The following is a 26,267-nucleotide window of genomic DNA, read 5'->3' on the forward strand; positions in this document are numbered from 1 at the left end:
TCCTCCTGGTTCTGCTCTGGGGATGTGGGGGAGGGGAGGGGAGGACTGCAGGTGATGGGAGGAGAGATTGGGACACATGCAGCTGATCACTGAAGCTGAGCCACTGCTGCTCTATGTCCCATTCATCCTGGTTCTGCTCTGGGGATGTGGGGGAGAGGGGGACTGCAGGTGAGGGCGAGAGATTGGGACATGCAGCTGATCACTGAAGCTGCACCACTGCTGCTCTATGTCCCATTCATCCTGGATCTGCTCTGGGGATGTGGGGGAGGGGAGGGGAGGACTGCAGGTGAGGGGGGAGAGATTGGGACACATGCAGCTGATCACTGAAGCTGAGCCACTGCTGCTCTATGTCCCATTCATCCTGGTTCTGCTCTGGGGATGTGGGGGAGGGGAGGGCTGCAGGTGAGGGGGAGGGAGAGATTGGGGCACATGCAGCTCATCACTGAAGCTGAGCCACTGCTGCACTATGTCCCATTCATCCTGGTTCTGCTCTGGGGATGTGGGGGAGGGGATGACTGCAGGTGAGGGGGAGAGATTGGGACACATGCAGCTGATCACTGAAGCTGAGCCACTGCTGCACTATGTCCCATTCATCCTGGTTCTGCTCTGGGGATGTGGGGGAGGGGAGGACTGCAGGTGAGGGGGAGAGATTGGGACAGGCAGCTGTTCACTGAAGCTGAGCCACTGCTGCTCTATGTCCCATTCATCCTGGTTCTGCTCTGGGTATGTGGGGGAGGGGAGGACTTCAGGTGGGGGAGGGAGAGATTGGGTCACATGCAGCTGATCACTGAAGCTGAGCCATTGCTGCTCTATGTCCCATTCATCCTGGTTCTGCTCTGGGTATGTGGGGGAGGGGAGGACTTCAGGTGGGGGAGGGAGAGATTGGGTCACATGCAGCTGATCACTGAAGCTGAGCCACTGCTGCACTGTGTCCCATTTATCCTGGTTCTGCTCTGGGGATGTGGGGGAGGGGAGGACTGCAGGTGAGGGGGAGGGAGAGATTGGGAGACATGCAGCTGGTCACTGAAGCTGAGGCACTGCTGCTCTGTCCCATTCATCCTGGTTCTGCTCTGGGGATGTGGGGGAGGGGAGGACTGCAGGTGAGGGGGAGAGATTGGGACTCATGCAGCTGATCACTGAAGCTGAGCCACTGCTGCTCTATGCCCCATTCATCCTGGTTCTGCTCTGGGGATATGCAGGACTTGAGCACCATGGTGTGCATGGAATATATTTGATCCTGTTTGCTAGTGCGGCCTGAGGGTGCTAATCCCGCAGTCCTTTCCTTTCTAAAAATGTTACCTCATAGGTGATGTTTGGTACACAGCATTTATAAATAAACTTAGCGAAGGATAATTTTCAGAAAGTAATATTTTTATTAATGACAAAGGTACACCAATATCCCATTAAAAAAAACAATGCCTTTTCTGTCAGACCACAACACAACTTTCACACGTCCCATCTCTCATGGTTGCCACATAACTTATCTGAATACTGTTGAGTATTCCATGAAATACAGGTGTTCTGGGTAGATCTTACTGTCTTACTCAGCATTGTGATATTGGTGGTGTCGTGTAGCCTTGCTACCCCACCATGCTGCCTGTTCCACCTGTCTGGATTTCATTCCTTGCCCCTTGTCCTGGAATAGTACATGTGGAGTCCATGTGCAATGCTTTCAATGATGCTGTCCTGCAGTGTATTTCTTCCCCACACCTCCAATTACCTAGGGACCCATCTCCATCAGTCCCGGTGATACATGTATCATACGCAGTGGGTGTGGCTTGAGCAATCGCCATCAGTTCAAGTTATACATGTATTATTACTAGAGGGCATGGCTTAGAAATACCATCTTAACTCTGTTGACCTAAGGAGCAAACACCATCAGTTCAAGTGATACATGTATTATAAGTAGCGGGCATGGCTTAGAAGTACCTTCTCACCTCTGTTGACCTAGGGAGCAATCGCCATCAGATCAAGTGATACTTGTATTATAAGTAGCGGGCATGGCTTAGAAGTACCTTCTCACCTCTGTTGACCTAGGCAGCAATTGCCATCAGATCAAGTGATACATGTATTATAAGTAGCGGGCATGATTTAGAAGTACCTTCTCACCTGTTGACTCAGGGAGCTATCGCCATCAGATCAAGTGATACATGTATTATAAGTAGCGGCATGGCTTAGAAGTACCTTCTCACCTGTTGACCTAGGGAGCAATCGCCATCAGTTCAAGTGATACTTGTATTCTGAGTAGCGGGCATGGCTTAGAAGTACCTTCTCACCTCTGTTGACCTAGGCAGCAATTGCCATCAGATCAAGTGATACATGTATTATAAGTAGCGGGCATGGTTTAGAAGTACCTTCTCACCTGTTGACCTAGGGAGCAATCGCCATCAGTTCAAGTGATACGTGTGTTATAAGTAGCGGGCATGGCTTAGAAGTACCATCTCAACTCAGTTGACCTAGGGAGCAATCGCCATCAGTTCAAGTGATACTTGTATTCTGAGTAGCGGGCATGGCTTAGAAGTACCTTCTCACCTCTGTTGACCTAGGCAGCAATTGCCATCAGATCAAGTGATACATGTATTATAAGTAGCGGGCATGGTTTAGAAGTACCTTCTCACCTGTTGACCTAGGGAGCAATCGCCATCAGTTCAAGTGATACATGTATTATAAGTAGCGGGTACGGCTTAGAAGTACCTTCTCACCTGTTGACCTAGGGAGCAATCGCCATCAGTTCAAGTGATACATGTATTATAAGTAGCGGGCATGGCTTAGAAGTACCATCTCAACTCAGTTGACCTAGGGAGCAATCGCCATCAGTTCAAGTGATAATTGTATTATGAGTAGCGGGCATGGCTTAGAAGTACCTTCTCAACTCTGTTGACCTAGGCAGCAATTGCCATCAGATCAAGTGATACATGTATTATAAGTAGCGGGCATGGTTTAGAAGTACCTTCTCACCTGTTGACCTAGGGAGCAATCGCCATCAGATCAAGTGATACATGTATTATAAGTAGCGGGCATGGCTTAAAATTACCTTCTCACCTGTTGACCTAGGGAGCAATCACCATCAGTTCAAGTCATACATGTATTATAAGTAGTGGGCATGGCTTAGAAGCAGCTTTTCACCTCTGTTGACCTAGGGAGCAATTGCCATCAGATCAAGTGATACATGTATTATAAGTAGCGGGCATGGTTTAGAAGTACCTTCTCACCTGTTGACCTAGGGAGAAATCGCTATCAGTTCAAGTGATACATGTATTATAAGTAGCGGGTACGGCTTAGAAGTACCTTCTCACCTGTTGACCTAGGGAGCAATCGCCATCAGTTCAAGTGATACATGTATTATAAGTAGCGGGCATGGCTTAAAATTACCTTCTCACCTGTTGACCTAGGGAGCAATCGCCATCAGTTCAAGTCATACATATTTTATAAGTAGCGGGCATGGCTTAGAAGCAGCTTTTCACCTCTGCTGACCTAGGGAGCAATCGCCATCAGTTCAAGTGATACATGTATTATAAGTAGCGGGCATGGCTTAGAAGTACCATCTCAACTCAGTTGACCTAGGGAGCAATCGCCATCAGTTCAAGTGATACTTGTATTATGAGTAGCGGGCATGGCTTAGAAGTACCTTCTCACCTCTGTTGACCTAGGCAGCAATTGCCATCAGATCAAGTGATACATGTATTATAAGTAGCGGGCATGGTTTAGAAGTACCTTCTCACCTGTTGACCTAGGGAGCAATCGCCATCAGATCAAGTGATACATGTATTATGAGTAGCGGGCATGGCTTAGAAGTACCTTCTCACCTCTGTTGACCTAGGGAGCAATCGCTATCAGTTCAAGTGATACATGTATTATAAGTAGCGGGTACGGCTTAGAAGTACCTTCTCACCTGTTGACCTAGGGAGCAATCGCCATCAGTTCAAGTGATACATGTATTATAAGTAGCGGGCATGGCTTAAAATTACCTTCTCACCTGTTGACCTAGGGAGCAATCGCCATCAGTTCAAGTCATACATGTTTAAGTAGCGGGCATGGCTTAGAAGCAGCTTTTCACCTCTGCTGACCTAGGGAGCAATCGCCATCAGTTCAAGTGATACATGTATTATAAGTAGCGGGCATGGCTTAGAAGTACCATCTCAACTCAGTTGACCTAGGGAGCAATCGCCATCAGTTCAAGTGATACTTGTATTATGAGTAGCGGGCATGGCTTAGAAGTACCTTCTCACCTCTGTTGACCTAGGCAGCAATTGCCATCAGATCAAGTGATACATGTATTATAAGTAGCGGGCATGGTTTAGAAGTACCTTCTCACCTGTTGACCTAGGGAGCAATCGCCATCAGATCAAGTGATACATGTATTATAAGTAGCGGGCATGGCTTAAAATGAGCTTCTCACCTGTTGACCTAGGGAGCAATCGCCATCAGTTCAAGTGATACATGTATTATAAGTAGCGGGCATGGCTTAGAAGCAGCTTTTCACCTCTGTTGACCTAGGGAGCAATTGCCATCAGTTCAAGTGATACTTGTATTATGAGTAGCGGGCATGGCTTAGAAGTACCTTCTCACCTGTTGACCTAGGGAGCAATCGCCATCAGTTCAAGTGATACATGTATTATAAGTAGCGGGCATGGCTTAAAATTACCTTCTCACCTGTTGACCTAGGGAGCAATCGCCATCAGTTCAAGTCATACATGTTTAAGTAGCGGGCATGGCTTAGAAGCAGCTTTTCACCTCTGCTGACCTAGGGAGCAATCGCCATCAGTTCAAGTGATACATGTATTATAAGTAGCGGGCATGGCTTAGAAGTACCATCTCAACTCAGTTGACCTAGGGAGCAATCGCCATCAGTTCAAGTGATACTTGTATTATGAGTAGCGGGCATGGCTTAGAAGTACCTTCTCACCTCTGTTGACCTAGGCAGCAATTGCCATCAGATCAAGTGATACATGTATTATAAGTAGCGGGCATGGTTTAGAAGTACCTTCTCACCTGTTGACCTAGGGAGCAATCGCCATCAGATCAAGTGATACATGTATTATAAGTAGCGGGCATGGCTTAAAATGAGCTTCTCACCTGTTGACCTAGGGAGCAATCGCCATCAGTTCAAGTGATACATGTATTATAAGTAGCGGGCATGGCTTAGAAGCAGCTTTTCACCTCTGTTGACCTAGGGAGCAATTGCCATCAGTTCAAGTGATACTTGTATTATGAGTAGCGGGCATGGCTTAGAAGTACCTTCTCACCTCTGTTGACCTAGGGAGCAATCGCCATCAGTTCAAGTGATACATGTATTATAAGTAGCGGGCATGGCTTAGAAGCAGCTTTTCACCTCTGTTGACCTAGGGAGCAATTGCCATCAGTTCAAGTGATACTTGTATTATGAGTAGCGGGCATGGCTTAGAAGTACCTTCTCACCTCTGTTGACCTAGGGAGCAATCGCCATCAGTTCAAGTGATACATGTATTATAAGTAGCGGGCATGGCTTAAAATTACCTTCTCACCTATTGACCTAGGGAGCAATCGCCATCAGTTCAAGTCATACATGTTTTATAAGTAGCGGGCATGGCTTAGAAGCAGCTTTTCACCTCTGCTGACCTAGGGAGCAATCGCCATCAGTTCAAGTGATACATGTATTATAAGTAGCGGGCATGGCTTAGAAGTACCATCTCAACTCAGTTGACCTAGGGAGCAATCGCCATCAGTTCAAGTGATACTTGTATTATGAGTAGCGGGCATGGCTTAGAAGTACCTTCTCACCTCTGTTGACCTAGGCAGCAATTGCCATCAGATCAAGTGATACATGTATTATAAGTAGCGGGCATGGTTTAGAAGTACCTTCTCACCTGTTGACCTAGGGAGCAATCGCCATCAGATCAAGTGATACATGTATTATAAGTAGCGGGCATGGCTTAAAATGAGCTTCTCACCTGTTGACCTAGGGAGCAATCGCCATCAGTTCAAGTCATACATGTATTATAAGTAGCGGGCATGGCTTAGAAGCAGCTTTTCACCTCTGTTGACCTAGGGAGCAATTGCCATCAGTTCAAGTGATACTTGTATTATGAGTAGCGGGCATGGCTTAGAAGTACCTTCTCACCTCTGTTGACCTAGGCAGCAATCGCCATCAGATCAAGTAATACATGTATTATAAGTAGCGGGCATGGCTTAGAAGTAAAGAGTTTGTGGGAGTAGGGCCCTAATCAGGAGTGCGCACAACTGGAATTATTTGAAAGGAAATTGAGTAATGGTTGAGCTGCTGTCGTGTAGGTGGTAAGGTGATCTACCACTATCACCTTAAAGTAAGTCAAATTGTTGTGGATTACCATCTACACAGGCTGCGCTTGGTAACCATATAAAGACCACTGGATGTGGTGAGTTTAAACAGAATGGATGGGGAAATGGTCACAAATATGTTCAGCTGGTTTATTAGTTCAAAGGAAAGATTGTACATTCACAGGAAAAGTATCACACATTCAATGTGTTTATTAAATCAAAACTTAAATAAAGTAAACGTCTGTGTATACACCGTTGTGTTTAAACAATTGTAAAAGAAAGTGTTTATATTTAAGACACAGTATATTTCCATGTAATGTCAAAACACATTATTGAAGCAGGCTATATGCCAGGTAGCGATAATCAACTTGTATACAATTGCGAAAAAATGCTTTATACTAAAGAATTGCCATAATCGCATGTAAGGCATGCCATGTAATGCCAAATGATGCCAAATGTTTTATACTAAAGAAGTGCCAACACGTGTTTCAACCAAAAAGGCCGTCCTCAGGGCATACAAATACATTTGCCATTTGAACTGATGTATAGTTGTTGAACCTTGGCTATTATTAAATATAAAAACAACCAAAGTAGGGGGTAGTAGGTCAAAGCAAAAAAGCACGAAGAAACAGGAGAGAGGAGAAAAATGGAAACATAGCGTTAGAATGATACGTGGAGTTAGTTATTCTAATTATTGGTATATAGACAAGTGAATCAATTCATACCTTGTTGTGATTATGATTTACTAATTCTTGATTGTGCTTTTGATAGTTGGGGAATTTGTAATTCCCACAAGAGTGGCTGGCCAGGTCTGTAAGCTGTAAAGCCATAAAGTAAAATAGCGCATATTTAGCCTAAAGTTCTGCACTGGTAGTTTATTGTGCAGTAATAACATATAATTTGTAAAGAATATAGAGGTTATAATTACCAGTCTTACAATCAAGTCGTAGTTGTTGCTCGACTGGTGTGCCACTGATGCAGCAGAAATGAAGTATAACGCACGTATTTGACGTGCTTTCCCTTTAATACCGGACGTAATCTACAAAATGAACCTAACAGCGTGTTTAGGCGATTTGAAAATATAAAAATGCTGCATCAACTCCGCATGTGAGAAAAGTAGGGGGCAGCTCTGGCTTACCGGCGTATGCTCCAAATGTTCGTGTGCACAATGGCGGGTTGTTTCTCCAATGCTGAAGGCATCGGCAATGTCTGGGGGTTACTATAGTAACCTCCACGGAGTAGGTCAGGTGATGTAGTCACATGACCCAGTTGCTTGGAAACTCCTTCCAAGCCGGAAATACTAGAAATAGACATTTGTTGTGCGCTTGCTTTACAGAGATGCACTCATTCAGTGGAACTACATTCACCAATAGTGTCATGATCTCTGCTTCCAAAAGGTCAGGGTTTTCCCTACTCCTTTGGAAGCAGATCCATAACCCAGGTTCCGAGTGCCAACCAGTCCCAATTGGGATCTTTTGGACCCAGTCCTGGCGCCAGTGGCACCAGGCTCATAAATATGCCCAGTCCCAGCGCTGGAAGCGCCGGGCTCATAATGCTTGGGTGGACTTACCTGCAGCAGACCATGCTGCTTACTTGCCTGCCAGTTGAGCCTCTGATCCTCTTCTGTTTGGAACTACTTTTCCTGTTGGGTGGGGCAGGAGCCACTCCCTAGATTCAGAACACTGGAACTCTTCTGGAAAGCAGGAACTCTTTTCTTACCTAGGCGTGGCTGTGGAAGGAGACACTAAGCACTACAGGAGGCTATTTAAACCACACCCGATGGATGAATCTTGCTTTGCGTTATTCTGCATCCTCTGCAGCAGAACGCTCATCGTGTCTTCTGCATCTGATCCTGGGCCTAAGGAAAAAGGCTTACCATCCTGAATCCAGTCTTCAGCAACACCTATAAAGACAAGAAAGAACAGGTTAGCATTACGGTCTTCAGTGACAGCTCTTCACTTACCTGGTCCATCGGCTGTCACCAACGCCTCGCGCTGCATTCCGGCATCTGAAAGACAAAGGCTTACCTACTCTTCGTGCGCTCCGGAGGTCTTCACACTGCATTCCGGCATCTGAAAGACAAAAGCTTACCAACTCTTCGCACGCTCCGGAGGACTTCGGCGCTGCATCCCGCATCTGAAAGACAAAACAAGGTGCGTTTAAAGACATTGGGGAACTTTAATACTCACGTGCCATTACTCCTTTCCACATCTAACCCAGTGGGTATTCCGGCACCCTGCAGCCGCTCCGAACTTGTACCTGCAAAATAAAAAGACAGTTAGAGCGCATCGTGAAGCAGGCAACAAGCGCTTACTTATGTGCTTCCAGGCGCTTCTATTCATCACACGGGCTCCATCTTCAACTCACTTCAGCCCGTCATCCGCCATCGCCGGAACCCTGCAAAACAAGAAACATCATTACTAAAGACTTTAAAGACATTAGAATTACTAGAAACTTACCGTTCGTGCAGTAAACGACGGACAGCAGTCCTCTGAAGTCAAGAGGCCTGCTCCCCTTATCCAGTGAAGAAACTGGTTACAGCACCCTGCCCCGAGGCAGATGGAGAGCACGGCGTTCACTTACCTAAGGTGAGAGCGTTAACCTTTGGGGTTCTACAGGAGAAGAGAAAGGGAAGAAGAGAGAGACATTCAATAACCCAGTTCCTTAATCCCATATTTTCTATCTGCAGACATCTTACCCTTCGAGTCAGACATACAGTGCACAGAGGTCCAGCCCAAAGAGCCAGCCGTGTGTTACACATCACCTTTGAAGATACGGTATACGCCCAGTCAAGACCGGCGCCTCTACGGGAATCAGGTGAGCGTTACAGAACGCAAAGCCAACCACAAAACTCCCGTCCAGGCGCTATGGAAACCTCGGATACCGACCAGCTAGCCCAGTTACTTGGGGAACTAAGGGCAGAAGTGCATGCAGCCCGTCAGGAAACGAACGCTCTAAGAAGGGAACTGATTATTTCCAAGGAGCGAACAGATGATCTCGCTAGACAATTGCTACAGTCACAAGCCGGACAGACCCCGTTACCCGCATCTGGGGGAAATCTTCCTTCTACATCCTCTATGAATCCAGTGCAGATCAACCTACCTGGGAATGTACCTCTGGCTCCGCCCGAACGATTTTCTGGTGACCCAAAGAGGTTTGCAGTATTTATCAATCAGTGCCGGTTGCATTTCTTATGCCGGCCAGCAGCCTTTCCAACTGATCAAGCTAAAGTAGCTTTCGGGCTTTCGTACCTTAGTGGCAATGCGGCAGACTGGTCGATCCCTCTAGTAAATCAAGATGATCCGGTCCTCCATGATTTTCAAGCTTTTCAGCTCAGTATGGAAAAACTGTTCGCAAGACATTCACAGGGGCAGGCCTTGGACAATGAGCTTCTTTCGTTGCGACAAGGTAATCAAGACCTTTTGGCTTATATTGCGTCTTTCAACAGACTGATAGTGGAAACTCAATGGCCTGGGGACAAAAGGATTACGCTGTTTTATAGAGGTCTACGTGGAGAGCTCAAAGATGTGTTAGCCCAAGTAGTGAATCCCCCACAAGATTGTTCGGACTATATAGACTTAGTCGTTCAAATAGATCACAGACTGCAGAACAGGAAGGCCGATCGTTCCAAGTTTGATGCTCGAGTATTTTCCAAACCGCCAACTCCTTCCAAAGGAGTAGACTCCGGGGAACCCATGCAAATAGGGGGTCTGAAAGGTCCTCTAACACAAAAGGAGCGGGAAAGGAGAAAACAGTTGCAATTATGCCTCTATTGCGGAAACTCAGGGCACTTTCTTCGAGACTGTCCGGTGAAACCTGCCAAGAAGGCAGTAGGAGCTGCAGTTACCAAAGTTACAAACTCTGAGCTGGGAAACGACCTCGCCCGACAAGAATAGAGGTCCTCTTGCCGAGCGTGAAAACCAGTTCTGTGACCTCGCATTTCGTGATACCTATGGTCCTCATTAGCCCTGATAATCCGGATCGATTACATGCAATTGAAGCTTACGTTGACAGCGGTGCCATCGGCAATTATGTGGATCATGAAATGGTTTTGAGGATGAATCTAACTCTTTGTCCCAAGGCTGTAAAGGACGTCATTACTACGGTGGATGGTACGGAGATAGCCTCCGGGCCAGTAACGCATACCACTCAAGAGGTGACGCTAGTAAGTCAAGATGGACACCATGAGAAGATCGTGTTCAATGTGATCAAGGCCCCTCAGTTTCAGATTATTCTAGGAATACCTTGGTTAGAGAAACACAATCCTCTGATCGATTGACGAGCAAGAACGGTCCAGTTTCCAGAATGTGTCTCTACTTGTCACCCTCCACCTGGTGTTTCACTGGCAGCAATTTCTTCAGAGACTCCCCAGTTACCTCCCGAATACCTAGAATACCAAGATGTTTTCCGGAAGGATCAGGCTAACTCTCTACCTCCTCATAGGTTTTATGACTGCCAGATAGACCTGATACCTGGATCTACTCCTCCTTGTAGTAGAATGTATGCCCTCACCGAGCCTGAGAACCTTCACCTTCGACAATACCTGGATCAATACCTGGCAAATGGGTTTATTCGTCCTTCCAAGTCCCCTGCTTCTTCAGCTTTGTTCTTCGTTCCAAAAATGGAAGGAGACCTAATAATATTATTATTATTATTATTATTATTATTAGAACTTGTATAGATTATCGCTCCCTGAACCAGATCACCGTTAAGAATAGATATCCGTTACCTTTGATCCCTGAACTCCTGGACCAAGTCAGAAAAGCATGCATATATACAAAGCTGGATCTTAGAGGAGCTTACCACTTGGTACGAGTAAAAGAGGGCGATGAATGGAAGACGGCCTTCCGCACCAAGTATGGGCTATTTGAATATCAGGTCATGCCCTTCGGACTTTGCAATGCCCCGGCCGCCTTTCAATATTTTATGAACGATGTCCTCAGAGAGCTCATAGATGTGTGTGTTGTTGTTTACATTGACGACATCCTCGTTTATTCTTCATCGGAATCTGAACATCGGAAACACGTGAAAATGGTCCTCGAAAGATTGCATCAACACAAACTTTTCGCTAATTTGGAAAAATGTGTTTTCAACGTGACTGAAGTTGAATTCTTGGGATTCATATTATCACCTGGCGGAGTGCGTATGGATTCAAAGAAGGTCGATGCAGTTCTCAAATGGCCATCACCATCCTCCGTAAAAGGTGTGCAAAGCATGTTAGGCTTCGCTAACTTTTACCGCAGGTTTATCCCCGAATTCTCTCAAATAGTCCAGCCCATCACTGCCTTGTTAAAGAAAAACAAACGTTTTGAATGGTCTACCGAGGCGGAACAAGCTTTCCAGGATTTGAAGACTAAATTTATCTCGGCGCCAATCTTAAAACACCCTCGCCCCGAACTCCCCTACATCGTGGAAACTGATGCTTCAAGCCTTGCCATGGGGGCAGTTCTATCACAAAAGGACCCGGTAACCAATCAGTTGCATCCCGTGGCATTTTGGTCCCGCAAATTCTCGCCTCCTGAAATCAATTACACGATTACTGACAAGGAACTTCTGGCTATCAAGTCTGCCTTTAAGTCTTGGCGGCATTATCTGCTGGGGGCCCGACACACCGTTACTGTGATTACGGATCACCGAAACCTGCAATATTTGAAAACCGCAAAAGCCCAATCCTCTAGACAACTCCGTTGGGCATTATTCTTTGCCGAGTTTGACTTCATAATTACCTATCGACCTGGTACAAAGAACGGTAAAGCTGATGCCCTTTCTCGGATGGGAGTGGAAGAACACTTGATCAACCCTAAACCTGTACCAATCATTCCCGAACAAAGAATTCTGGGTGTAATCGCCACAGAATCCATAGAGGAAGTTAAGGATAAAGCCAGGCAACTTGTAACTCCAGCAGACATACAGAATTGGCATCTGCAGGGAAAGGACTTTGCAGTAAAGGACAACTTATTGTATTTCCAAGAACGATTATACCTACCCAGCACAGATTTACAGAAAAAAGTAATCACTTGTTATCACGATTCTTTAATGGAAGGACATCCCGGTATGGCCAAGACCTCAGACAAGATCAAGCGCTACTTCTGGTGGCCGTCTTGGAAAAAAGATATCAGAGACTTTATAATGTCCTGTGGAGTATGCGCCCAAAACAAGAGTCAAAAGGAAAGACCAGCAGGCCTCTTACGCCCTATTGACATCCCACCTCGCCCTTGGCATACGCTTTCTATGGACTTCATCACCGATCTACCTCCATGCTCCGGATACAATACGATTCTAGTAATCGTGGACTTATTCTCCAAGATGGCGCATTTCATTCCGCTCAAAGGCTTGCCAACAGCAGCAACTCTGGCCCGAGAATTTCTCGAAAACATCGTCCGACTGCACGGTTTTCCTTCGGTTCTAATTTCGGATCGAGGTAGTCAATTTATTTCTCATTTTTGGCGAAGTTGCTGGCGGTCGGCTCAAATTGATGTGAGACTATCGACCAGTCACCACCCTCAGACCGACGGATAAACCGAGAGGACCAATCAAACTCTGGAACAGTATTTACGCTGCATGCTGCAACAAACTGAAAAAACTTGGAAAGACATCCTTTGGATAACCGAATATGCCTACAATAACTCTGTCCATTCGGGAACTGGGAAAACCCCGTTTTTTCTTTTGTACGGCAGTCACCCTCGAACCTCGGAGTTGGATCCCCTCCAAGATCTTGAAACACCAGCAGTAGACTACCTGCATTCTACAATCACCCAAGCCTTTAAGAAAGCTGTTTCTCACCTTCAAAGGACTAAAGAACAATACAAGAAAGGAGCAGATCAACATCGGAAGGAAGCCCCTCAATATCAAGTAGGGGATCAAGTCTGGTTATCCACCAAATATCTACCTCTAAAAGGGCCACGCACATTCAACCCAAGATACCTTGGTCCCTATTCCATCACTACCATAGTAAACCCAGTAGCGGTCAAGTTGGACTTGCCCCCGCACATGAAGATACATCCGGTCTTCCACGTCTCTCTATTAAAACCCGTGCAACCTCAAACCCGACTAACTAAATCTCCAAAACCTATCCTAGTTGATGGAGAACTCGAGTTTGAAGTCAAAAGCATTCTGGACACCAAGATCTCCAAATCTAAACTATTTTACCTAATTGACTGGAAAGGCTACGGCCCCCAAGAGAGATCCTGGGAACCTGCTGAATATGTCCACGCTCCTCGCCTAATCAAAAGATTTCACTGAACATTTCCTGACAAGCCAAAACCCCCGGAGGAGCCCGGTTTGGGAGGGGCCTTGAGGGGGGGTACTGTCATGATCTCTGCTTCCAAAAGGTCAGGGTTTTCCCAACTCCCTTGGAAGCAGATCCATAACCCAGGTTCCGAGTGCCAACCAGTCCCAATTGGGACCTTTTGGACCCAGTCCTGGCGCCAGTGGCACCAGGCTCATAAATATGCCCAGTCCCAGCACTGGAAGCGCCGGGCTCATAATGCTTGGGTGGACTTACCTGCAGCAGACCATGCTGCTTACTTGCCTGCCAGTTGAGCCTCTGATCCTCTTCTGTTTGGAACTACTTTTCCTGTTGGGTGGGGCAGGAGCCACTCCCTAGATTCAGAACACTGGAACTCTTCTGGAAAGCAGGAACTCTTTTCTTACCTAGGCGTGGCTGTGGAAGGAGACACCTAAGCACTACAGGAGGCTATTTAAACCACACCCGATGGATGAATCTTGCTTTGCGTTATTCTGCATCCTCTGCAGCAGAACGCTCATCGTGTCTTCTGCATCTGATCCTGGGCCTAAGGAAAAAGGCTTACCATCCTGAATCCAGTCTTCAGCAAGACCTATAAAGACAAGAAAGAACAGGTTAGCATTACGGTCTTCAGTGACAGCTCTTCACTTACCTGGTCCATCGGCTGTCACCAACGCCTCGCGCTGCATTCCGGCATCTGAAAGACAAAGGCTTACCTACTCTTCGTGCGCTCCGGAGGTCTTCACACTGCATTCTGGCATCTGAAAGACAAAGGGCCTCATTAGGACCCAGGCGGAGTGGGTTTCCGCCAGCGCTAATCGCGGCGGACCCGTCCGCCGTACTACGAGTTCCCTTAGCGCCATGGAGGTTTTCTCCGCCTGGTTTTACCAGGCGGAGAAAACCATGGCGCTACGGGACCTCGTTGTTAATTACGCCACCGTATTTTACGGTGGCGTAATTAACTCCTTCCCCACTCCCATTATACCCTATGGGGCAAGAATGGGAATGGGGAAGGGCAGAATGGGGATTGGGGATTTACCGCTCCGCCGAGGTCGGAATGGGGCGGTGAATCCGCCAACCCCCATGGCGCTATCGACGGCTTTCCGCCGTGCTTCGCGGTGCATTTAGCACCGCGAAATCCGCCTGGGTCCTAATGAGGCCCAAAGGCTTACCTACTCTTCGCACGCTCCGGAGGCCTTCGGCGCTGCATCCCGCATCTGAAAGACAAAACAAGGTGCGTTTAAAGACATTGGGGAACTTTAATACTCACGTGCCATTACTCCTTTCCACATCTAACCCAGTGGGTATTCCGGCACCCTGCAGCCGCTCCGAACTTGTACCTGCAAAATAAAAAGACAGTTAGAGCGCATCGTGAAGCAGGCAACTAGCGCTTACTTACGTGCTTCCAGGCGCTTCTATTCATCACACGGGCTCCATCTTCAACTCACTTCAGCCTGTCATCCGCCATCGCCGGAACCCTGCAAAACAAGAAACGTCATTACTAAAGACTTTAAAGACATTAGAATTACTCGAAACTTACCGTTCGTGCAGTAAACGATGGACAGCAGTCCTCTGAAGTCAAGAGGCCTGCTCCCCTTATCCAGTGAAGAAACTGGTTACAGCACCCTGCCCCGAGGCAGATGGAGAGCACGGCGTTCACTTACCTAAGGTGAGAGCGTTAACCTTTGGGGTTCTACAGGAGAAGAGAAAGGGAAGAAGAGAGAGACATTCAATAACCCAGTTCCTTAATCCCATATTTTCTATCTGCAGACATCTTACCCTTCGAGCCAGACATACAGTGCACAGAGGTCCAGCCCAAAGAGCCAGCCGTGTGTTACACATCACCTTTGAAGATACGGTATACGCCCAGTCAAGACCGGCGCCTCTACGGGAATCAGGTGAGCGTTACAAATAGTGATACAAAAGCTTTATTAGGTTCAGATATTTGGTTATTGGTGCTAAATACCAACACGCCATGAAAAGTGGAAACGGACATTGTCCGCGCAGTTTACGTGCAGGAACTGCGATAATAGGGCTTGGTGTATGCCTATATTTGAAAACCGTGGCGGTTCAGTGTAGGAATATATGGTAATGTTACATGCAGCATATGACTGATTTGATGAACGTATATTGATACTAGAGTAGTCTAAATTTATAGGCCATTGTGTAATTTGAGGTGTGGAAAGGCAATTAATTGCCAGTTAAGAGATGATGGTTGGTGGAATCTAAAGTAGGTTCACTAGACTATGTATAGGCACCTCGGGCATAGCCGGTAAACCCTCTTATTATTCATGGGCTGAATAGCGTATGTTTAGCATTAAATTAAAATTGTCAAAGTTGCCACTAGGTTCCCATGGTAACATGACCAATTAAGGCTGGACGAATGAAGCATGGCCACTGTAGCTAAATAATTGGAGCATGAGCAAATGCGAAGGGCAAATTAATCGGGCTATATCTGAGTATTTTTGTTCCATGCTAAGCACAACTTGTCTGTGCTTAGACCCCGTTTAATGAATATAGTTCGGTAGTTAGAAAGGAAAATTTGTGCACTTATGGGATAAGTAAAAGAGAGTATCATATGCGATGGGGTTGATGAAACTACTGTAAAATGTAAGCCTATTGGAAGTAATGCTTAAGAGTCAGGACATTGAATGGTATACAATACAAATGAACGACAACATTGGAAAGAAATGGCAAAATATGCTTGCAATTATAAGTGATAGTTGTCGTGCAACTGATAACAACAACATATGAGCTAGACTTGTAACGGATATGCATATATGATCGTTGATGTCTGTTACCTATAGGAACCCATGGTATCCGAACAATATGCAAACAATTGGATTTTCACAAATTATAGAAACACATTGAGTTCATGGTCTTGGTTCAAGCCAAGTGACAGGCAACGTAGTTTACAAATCATTCTTGCTTCCTGCTGTCGTAGGGTCAATTCTCTGTTACCACCTCTCTGCTGTTGTTTGATGTGTTTAAGTCCAATGAATTTAATATCTTTGATGTTATCCAGTTGATGATGCTTCTGCCAGTGGGAAGCCAATGGGAGTCTGATGTCCTGACTGCTGAGGTTATTAAGGTGTTCTCGAATCCTAAAGCGAATTTCTCTAATCGTGCTGCCAATATAGATTTTCTGACATACACATTGAATACCATAGATGACATATTTTGTACAGCAATTCATAAAGTTAAATATTTTGGTTTGAAGTCCATTATGACAGCTGAAAGTTTTTGCAGGTGCTAAGGCATGATGACAAAAATTACATGTCCCACACTTATAAAAGCCTGCTGGTTTTGTACTTGCAGTGAGCCAATTATCCTGTCCAATTGGGTCAGGTTTAAGGAAAGAGGGACTAAGAATATTCCTCAGGGTATTTGCCTTGGTAAAGATAATACTTGGTCGATCAGTAATGTACGATGTCAAATCAGGATCTAAATGCAAAATGTGCCAATGTTTTTGCAATATGTACTGTATAAACTTGTGATCACTGGAATATTTGGTGATAAAGTTGACGTGCTTAGGATATTGCTCACTGGGCAATTTTATCTTCTCTGTCAGTAACTGCGATCTCTGTATTTTCTTGACTGCATCAGTGGTTTTTCTAATTAGTTGGATTGGATACCCTCTTTCCCGAAATATGTGTCCAATAGACTTACATTCTGATTGGAACGTTTCATCTTGACTGCAATTTCTCATGGCTCTTAACATTTCACCTCTAGGTATGTTTTGAATAACACTGTGTCTGTGGCTACTGGTGGCATGCAATATAGAGTCCACTGCATGGGCTTTCCTAAACGTGCAGGTTTCGATGTTATCAGACACAATATTGATTTTAAGATCTAGAAAAGTGATTTCTGCTGCATCCATGTATCCTGTAAACTTAATATCAAAAGTGTTGTCATTGAGATAAAGCATGAATGCTTCAAAGTCTTCTTTACTACCTTCCCAAATGGCCAGGACATCATCAATATACCTTTTCCACCTGATAATGTGGTGCTTGAAAGGGTTATTCTGAAAAATATATCTTTCCTCAAAAAAGGCCATAAATAGGTTGGCCAAAGAGGGCATATTTTGCCCCCATCGCAATCCCTTTGATTTGCGAATAATAGTCACCATTGAAAAGAAACTGGTTGTGCATGAGAGTGAATTCCAAAAAACCTTTGATCCTCTGTACATGTGTATAATGGGAAGTTCTGAAACTGAAGTCAATCGTTTCCAGGGCCAGTTGGTGTTGGATTGATGTATATAGTGCTGCCACATCTAAAGTCACTAGATACTATGTGGGTTTCCAAGTAATCCCTTGTAGTATTTGCAACGTGTGCGTTGTGTCTTTTAGATATGCAGGATCTCAGGTACCAAGTGTTTAATACTGCTGTCTATATAATCAGCAAGTGCTTCAGTAACTCCTCCCTGTCCACTCATAATTGGTCGAACTGTTGGGAGAGTCAGAAACGGTTTATGAACCTTGGGTGACAATTTTAATTTAATGCTAAACATACGCTATTCAGCCCATGAATAATAAGAGGGCTTACCGGCTATGCCCGAGGTGCCTATACATAGTCTAGTGAACCTACTTTAGATTCCACCGACTGTCATTAACTGGCAATTAATTGCCTTTCCACACCTCAAATTACACAATGGCCTATACATTTAGACTACTCTAGTATCAATATACGTTCATCAAATCAGTCATATGCTGCATGTAACATTACCATATATTCCTACACTGAACCGCCACGGTTTTCAAATATAGGCATACACCAAGCCCTATTATCGCAGTTCCTGCACGTAAACTGCGCGGACAATGTCCGTTTCCACTTTTCATGCCGTGTTGGTATTTAGCACCAATAACCAAATATCTAAACCTAATAAAGCTTTTGTATCACTATTGGCGAATGTAGTTCCACTGAATGAGTGCATCTCTGTAAAGCAAGCGCACAACAAATGTCTATTTCTAGTATTTCCGGCTTGGAAGGAGTTTCCAAGCAACTGGGTCATGTGACTACATCACCTGACCTACTCCGTGGAGGTTACTATAGACATTGCCGATGCCTTCAGCATTGGAGAAACAACCCGCCATTGTGCACACAAACATTTGGAGCATGCGGCGGTAAGCCAGAGCTGCCCCCTACTTTTCTCACATACGGAGTTGATGCAGCATTTTTATATTTTCAAATCGCCTAAACACGCTGTTATGTTCATTTTGTAGATTACGGCCGGTATTAAAGGGAAAGCACGTCAAATACGTGCGTTATACTTCATTTCTGCTGGATCAGCGGCACACCAGTCGAGCAACAACTACGACTTGATTGTAAGACTGGTAATTATAACCTCTATACTCTTTACAAATTATATGTTATTACTGCACAATAAACTACCAGTGCAGAACTTTAGGCTAAATATGCGCTATTTTACTTTATGGCTTTACAGCTTACAGACCTGGCCAGCCACGCTTGTGGGAATTACAAATTCCCCAACTATCAAAAGCACAATCAAGAATTAGTAAATCATAATCACAACAAGGTATGAATTGATTCACTTGTCTATATACCAATAATTAGAATAACTAACTCCACGTATCATTCTAACGCTATGTTTCCATTTTTCTCCTCTCTCCTGTTTCTTCGTGCTTTTTTGCTTTGACCCACTACCCCCTACTTTGGTTGTTTTTATATTTAATAATAGCCAAGGTTCAACAACTATATATCAGTTCAAACGGCAAATGTATTTGTATGCCCTGAGGTCGGCCTTTTTGGTTGAAACACGTGTTGGCACTTCTTTAGTATAAAACATTTGGCATCATTTGGCATTACATGGCATGCCTTACATGCGATTATGGCACTTCTTTAGTATAAAGCATTTTTTCGCAATTGTATACAAGTTGATTATCGCTACCTGGCATATAGCCTGCTTCAATAATGTGTTTTGACATTACATGGAAATATACTGTGTCTTAAGTATAAACACTTTCTTTTACAATTGTTTAAACACAACGTTGTATACACAGACGTTTACTTTATTTAAGTTTTGATTTAATAAACACATTGAATGTGTGATACTTTTCCTGTGAATGTACAATCTTTCCTTTGAACAAATAAACCAGTTAAACATATTTGTGACCATTTCCCCATCCATTCTGTTTAAACTCACCACATCCAGTGGTCTTTATATGGTTACCAAGCGCAGCCTGTTTAGGTAGTAATCCACAACAATATGGCTTAGAAGTACCTTCTCACCTGTTGACCTAGGGAGCAATTGCCATCAGTTCAAGTGATACATGTATTATAAGTAGCGGGCATGGCTTAGAAGTACCATCTGAACTCTGTTGACCTAGAGAGCAATCGCCATCAGTTCAAGTGATACATGAATTATGAGTAGCGGGCATGGCTTAGAAGTACCTTCTCACCTTTTGACCTGGGGAGCAATCGCTATCAGTTCAAGTTATACAAGTATTATGAGTAGCGGGCATGGCTTAGAAATACCATCTCAACTCTGTTGACAGTGGAGTAACTTTGTTGAAAAAGTTGGGGGGGAACATGACATCTGAAGAAAAGGTGCTCCAGCCAAATTAATGGGGACAAAATTGTGTGCCATGAAAGTTGGGGGGGGGGCAAACACACCCGTCTCCCCCTAAAATTACGCCCATGTCTGTTGACCTAGGGAGCAATCGCCATCAGATCAAGTGATACTTGTATTATGAGTAGCGGGCATGGCTTAGAAGTACCATCTCAACTCTGTTGACCTAGGGAGCAATCGCCATCAGTTCAAGTATAATACATGTATTATAAGAAGCGGGCATGGCTTAGAAGTACCTTCTCACCTATTGACCTAGGGAGCAATCGCCATCAGTTCAAGTGATACATGTATTATGAGTAGCGGGCATGGCTTAGAAGTACCATCTCAACTCTGTTGACCTAGGGAGCAATTACTATCAGTTCAAGTGATACATGTATTATGAGTAGCGGGCATGGCTTAGAAGTACCTTCTCACCTTTGTTGACCTAGGGAGCAATCGCTATCAGTTCAAGTGATACATGTATTATGAGTAGCGGACATGGCTTAGAAGTACCTTCTCACCTGTTGACCTAGGGAGCAATCGCCATCAGTTCAAGTGATACATGTATTATAAGTAGCGGGCATGGCTTAGAAGCAGCTTTTCACCTCTGTTGACGTAGGGAGCAATCGCCATCAGTTCAAGTGATACATGTATTATAAGTAGCGGGCATGGTTTAGAAGTACCTTCTCGCCTGTTGACCTAGGGAGCAATCGCCATCAGTTCAAGTGATACATGTATTAGAAGAAGCGGGCATGGCTTAGAAGTACCTTCTCACCTTTTGACCTAGGGATTAATCGTCATCAGTTCAAGTGATACATGTATTATAAGTAGCGGGCATGGCTTAGAAGTACATTCTCCCCTCTGTTGACCTAGTGAGCAATCGCCATCAGTTCAAGTGATACATGGCCCCATACTGGAATGCTCATAGTTTTTCATATATTCTGTTGCACAATAAATAACCTACCACTGACTGTCTGACAGACAGACAGGCGGACAGACGGTGGCCCGCGCATCCTGTGGTGACTATAAATACTATTCACAAGTAAATACATCTTATTCCCGTAACAATGCCATATGAGACACAAACAGTGTGTGTAATCCGTAAATGGCGGCAATCCCTTCTTGGATATTAGCAATGTTGGGGCTGCTTTCCCATTGGTTACTGGTGATGTCATGAAAGCAATCCTTGCTCACAGTGCAGATGGTGCAGGGGCTTGCTGAGATTCAATTTAGGGTTCAATTATCAGAATCCATAAATAAGGGGTCTGTATCGGTTTATGGGAAACTGATAAGTAACAGCCCCATTTATACCCACTCAACAATTAAATGGAGTATGTCACCCCGCCTGAACACTACCCAGTGGTATATTGAAAAGGGCAACAAAAGTGGGATCCATTTTGCCAATTCTCTTCAGAACATGGCAATATGGCATATGTATAGAAAATTAGAAGGCAAATGGGACGATGTTGAAGGGAGTCTCCCGTACACTTTGCCTTATTGCCAAATATTGCATTCTCAGTCTCTGTGTTTGGGTCAATATACATTTGCCTAAATGTAAGGAAGTCATCAGTGATTACAAAATAGACTAGTCAAACCTGCCTTTATCGCTGGATATATAAAAATGTGGGGCGTTCAAGCTAGTTTAGTCATTTCTGTAGAAATAGAATGGTAGCCTGTATATGCAGTGCCCTGATGATTAAACTATCCACTTAAACTATTTGTTCACTCTACCTGTGTTTTTTACTCTTGGATACTAAAATGGGTTAATAAAACTGAATCCCACTATTCCTGCAGCGTTTGGCCTCTATCACATTATATTTTATCATCAGAGAGCCACTACTCTGCCCCCTAGAGTGCGTGTCCCCAATAAATGGCACCCTAGTATTCAACGTTTTATGAGCTACTACGTGAGTAATTAACTAGTGCACATCACTGCTACTGAGAACCAGTCTGCCTGTTACATGTGATGCCTGCGATTGAGAATGTGTTGAAACTAATAATGTGCATCTCCTTTTATGTTAACAGGTGATTGATGCCCCAGAAATGCAACCACAGTGATTGGTAGATTCTCTGGACTAATACAGTGAAAAGAGTCATTATTAGAATATGCTATTTCCAAGCATCTTAGGGATGTTTGGGGTCCAGTTGCCTTTTCAGAGATTTCAGGAACTGAGACTGTGAAGCCTATTGGCTACCAGATGGCTTCGGCCCATGTAACTCCTTAATGGTAACATCCAGTAACCAAGCTTGTTCTTTCTGTCAATCCTGAGAAAAGCATTTTTGTTTTCACCGTTATTCCTTATAGAACACATGTGAGTGCTATTTTATACACATTCTCAATGTAAAGGTAGTTTCTTTAAAGCATATTACGAAACATTTGTAAATGTGAATGGACAAAGCATATCCTTGCACTGAATATTTTCAAAGCCTCAATCAGAGGAAAAGTCGTGTTTGTCACCAGAAATGATCTTCACACGAGAGAGCTCATTTGTGCCCTGAATTTGCTAAAATATTCAGTGTGAAGTGTCTTCTTATTTACCACCTGACACAATAAACTGACAAGAAACCTTACATATGCACAGAATATGGGAAAAGTTGCCATCTCAAGAACATACTTTTTGCCCACGTGAGAACATGGGTGAAAAACCTCATTAGTTCACTGAATTTGAGAATAGTGTCCATTTGAACGTTACACTTGTCTGCCCCCAAAAATGCATACAGTTGAAAAATGTCAAGTATGCACTGAATGTGGGAAAGGGTTTGCTCGGAAGGGTGAACTTACTTGCCACCAGAGAACACATACCGGTGAGAAACCACATGTGTGTATTGAATGTGGGAAAGGGTTTTCTCAGAAGGGAAATCTCATTTACCACCAGATAACACATACAGATGAGAAACCTCATGAGTGCACTGAATGTGGGAAAGGGTTTGCTTGGAAGAGAGCTCTTATTCACCACCAGAGAACACATACAGGTGAGAGACCTCATGTGTGCATTGAATGTGGGAAAGGGTTTGCTGAGAAAGGAAAACTTAATCGCCACCAGAGAACACACACTGGTGTGAAACCTCATGTGTGCACCGAATGTGGGAAAGGGTTTGCTCAGTTGGGAACGCTTATTATCCACCAGAGAATACATACCGGTGAGAAACCTCATGAGTGCACTGAATGTGGGGAAGGGTTTGCTCAGAATGGACATCTTATTAGCCACCAGAGAACACATACAGGTGAGAAACCACATGTGTGCCCTGAATGTAGGAAAGGGTTTGCTCGGAAGCTAAATCTTATTTGTCACCAGAGAACACATACAGGTGAAAAACCTTATGTGTGCACTGTATGTGGGAAAAGGTTTGCTTGGAAGGGAGCTCTTATCCACCACCAGAGAATACATACAGGCAAGAAACCTCATCTGTGCACTGAATGTGGGAAATTGTTTGCTCAGAAGGGATATCTTATAAATCACCAGAGAACACATACAGGTGAGAAACCTCATGTGTGCACTGAATGTGGGAAAGGGTTTGCTCAGAAGGGACTTCTTATTAATCACCAGAGAACACATACAGGAGAGAAACCTTATGTGTGCACTGAATGTGGGAAATTGTTTGCTCGGAAGGGATATCTTTTTAGTCATCAGAGAACACATACAGGTGTGAAACCTCATGTGTGCACTGAATGTGGGAAAGTCTTTGCTAGGAAGAGAAATCTTACTATCCACCAGAGAACACATACAGGTTGGAAACCTCATGTATGCTCTGAATGTGGGAAAGGGTTTGCTGAGAAAGGAAGGCTTACTTGCCACCCAAGAACACATACACGTGGGAAACGTCATATGTACACTGAATGTGTGTAATGTTTGCTCAGAAGGGAGAACTTACTAGCCACCAGAGAGCACATATAGGTGAGAAACCTCCTGAGAACCCTGAATGTGGAAAAGGGTTTGTTGGAAAACAAGAGCATAGTCGCCACCAGAGAACACATAAAGGTGTGAAACATAATTTGTTTGCAGAGTATGGAAAGAGCTTAATTGTGAACAGTAACCTTATTAGCCACCAGATAGAACATGAGTGAGGAACCCTTGCAATGTTGTGAATGCAGCAAATACTCCAGCGTTCTCATATGTCATACAAGAGGACATGTAGGTGGTGAAATCCCCACTGCAATTGAAGCTTCAGAGAGGAGGTGGTGATTCTTCAATGGGTCTTAGTTTGGCACAGCTGTTCCCATGTTCCTTTGACACACAAATAGTGGCCGATTCTGACTGGTTTAATCACTGCTATTTCAACTGCATCCTTCTGGAATATTCTAAAAGGAGACTGTACCTTCTGTATTAAGGTCCCCAACCTATGGGACACTTTGCCTAAGTACCTCATGCATATTAATGGGCACCAACATTTTAAAAAAGTTTAAAGACTCAGTGGTTGAATCAATAACTATAGACACTCTTTGGATATGTGAGGGAAACTGGCCTACAAATCATTTCTCAGGACGCTGCCTGTCACTAAATGAGTAATATACGGGGTCAGAAATGAGAGACGTACACCAAGTTGTAATGTTTTCAACATTAGATATTTTATTAATATAAAAGGGTTTGGATGAAGGCCTTTCTATCCCTATCCTAAAGAGTTTCCTTCCCTATGAAATAAAACAAAATGTCCTTGTGTCCAAAACGTATCTCACCCGCACACTAAAAATGAGCAACACATGGTGTAAGGTAAAGGTCTCTGCTATAAAATCAGCAAAAAGTGTGCAAAAACAAAGTGTGTAAATCCAACAAAACAATCCTTGTATCCTGGGGTTAATTCCCTTCCCCTGAACTGTTTCGGGTAGAATATCAATATGTTCTGTTCAAACAGCGCATCTTAAAGAGTAGTATGCTTAAGTACATTGAACCTCATTACGGGATTACTCAGACATCTGTAAGGACCTTGTGTGAGAGTCTTGCTTGTTTCTATTTCATTTCTTGTATCTAATATCCGTTCATACCATTCATACAAAAGATTATATGATTTGAACAAAGAAATTCTTTAAAGTTTAAAATGGAAGCATTTATTCTTTAGACATAGGCATTCTTGTGTTGTCCAATGCATTTCAGTCATTTAGACCCGCTTAAGGGATCCCTTTCTACAAAACATAACCACATGCAGTGTGTCTGGTATTACATGAAGGTGTGAATATACATCATCAGCTGTATTCCCCTGCCTGTGTTGTTATTGTTCCTGTAGGCACTTCATGTCTTTATGTTCCTTGGTACTTCTGGGCTACTCATGGATCTAAGCTTCAGACCTCTGAGATTCACTGGTGACCTGGAATTCAAGGCATCAAACACTATTTTTGGGTGATCTAGGGTTCCTAGCCTCCCAAATGAAATGCTTGGTACTTACGTTTTTACATACCTTGTGAAGACATGGGGTCTCATTATGAGTCCGGCGGAAATATTACTCCCCATTCCCATTCGAGTCCCCTTGGACTCAATGAGAATGGGGAGGACAGATGCACCGGCACCATTCATGAATGGTGCTGGTGCATCCGTCAAGGTCTGCGAGCGGGTGCCTTTCCGCCCGCCAGGTCAGACTTGGCGGGCTGAAAGGCACCCGCTCGCAGAACCCGTAGTTTGCCGGTCCGGTAACAACAGTGCCGACAAGCTTACCGGCACCTTTGTTTCCGGAACGGCAACCTTGTAATGACCCCCAAGGTGTACTCCTGCATTAGTTACCACTTTCTCTTGTCTGTTTGATGTATCTGGCAACAGATGGGGGGATAAGTAGGGAAGTTGAAATGGCTACTCTGCTAGGTTCCTCTATACTGGGTGAGACCATATCTAGCTCTACATGTTTCTCAGCACTCACCTATTTTCTGGTACTTCAGCCGCCTCTGGATAACAGGATCCTTCTGGGGTGTATCCCTGTGTCCAGAATCTAGATTTAAATATGAGTGAAATGAACAGAAATGGTAGTTTGTTCAAATTGCAGACTGCACATGTCTGGATATGGACGTTGATATCATCCTTCATCTTTGGCCACCAAAGCTGTCTTTGTATTAGATGGAGAGTGTTGGTGATGCCACGGTGTCCTGAAAGGAAAGTATCATGACATAGACTTGTGATCTTTTGTCTCAGTCCAGAAGTGGGAATGACCAAGCGATTGTCCTTGAACAGGTATCCGTCCTTTGTTTTGAGATTC

General features: G+C 44.4%; 1 protein-coding gene across 1 annotated transcript in view; it reads left to right on the forward strand.

The window, feature by feature from the left end:
* LOC138567659 (zinc finger protein 585A-like) overlaps positions 1–25,278 on the forward strand; it is a 219,772-nt gene extending 194,494 nt beyond the window's left edge. Inside the window, exon 5 of the mRNA XM_069646132.1 lies at positions 22,766–25,278. Coding sequence (XP_069502233.1) covers positions 22,766–23,938 — 1,173 coding nt within the window. The 3' untranslated portion in view covers positions 23,939–25,278. The remainder of the gene's footprint in view (positions 1–22,765) is intronic.
* Positions 25,279–26,267: the final 989 nt, after the last annotated feature.

The sequence above is a fragment of the Ambystoma mexicanum genome, chromosome 2p, assembly GCF_040938575.1.
Source record: "Ambystoma mexicanum isolate Mex_15411 chromosome 2p, UKY_AmexF1_1, whole genome shotgun sequence".
NCBI lineage: Eukaryota > Metazoa > Chordata > Amphibia > Caudata > Ambystomatidae > Ambystoma > Ambystoma mexicanum.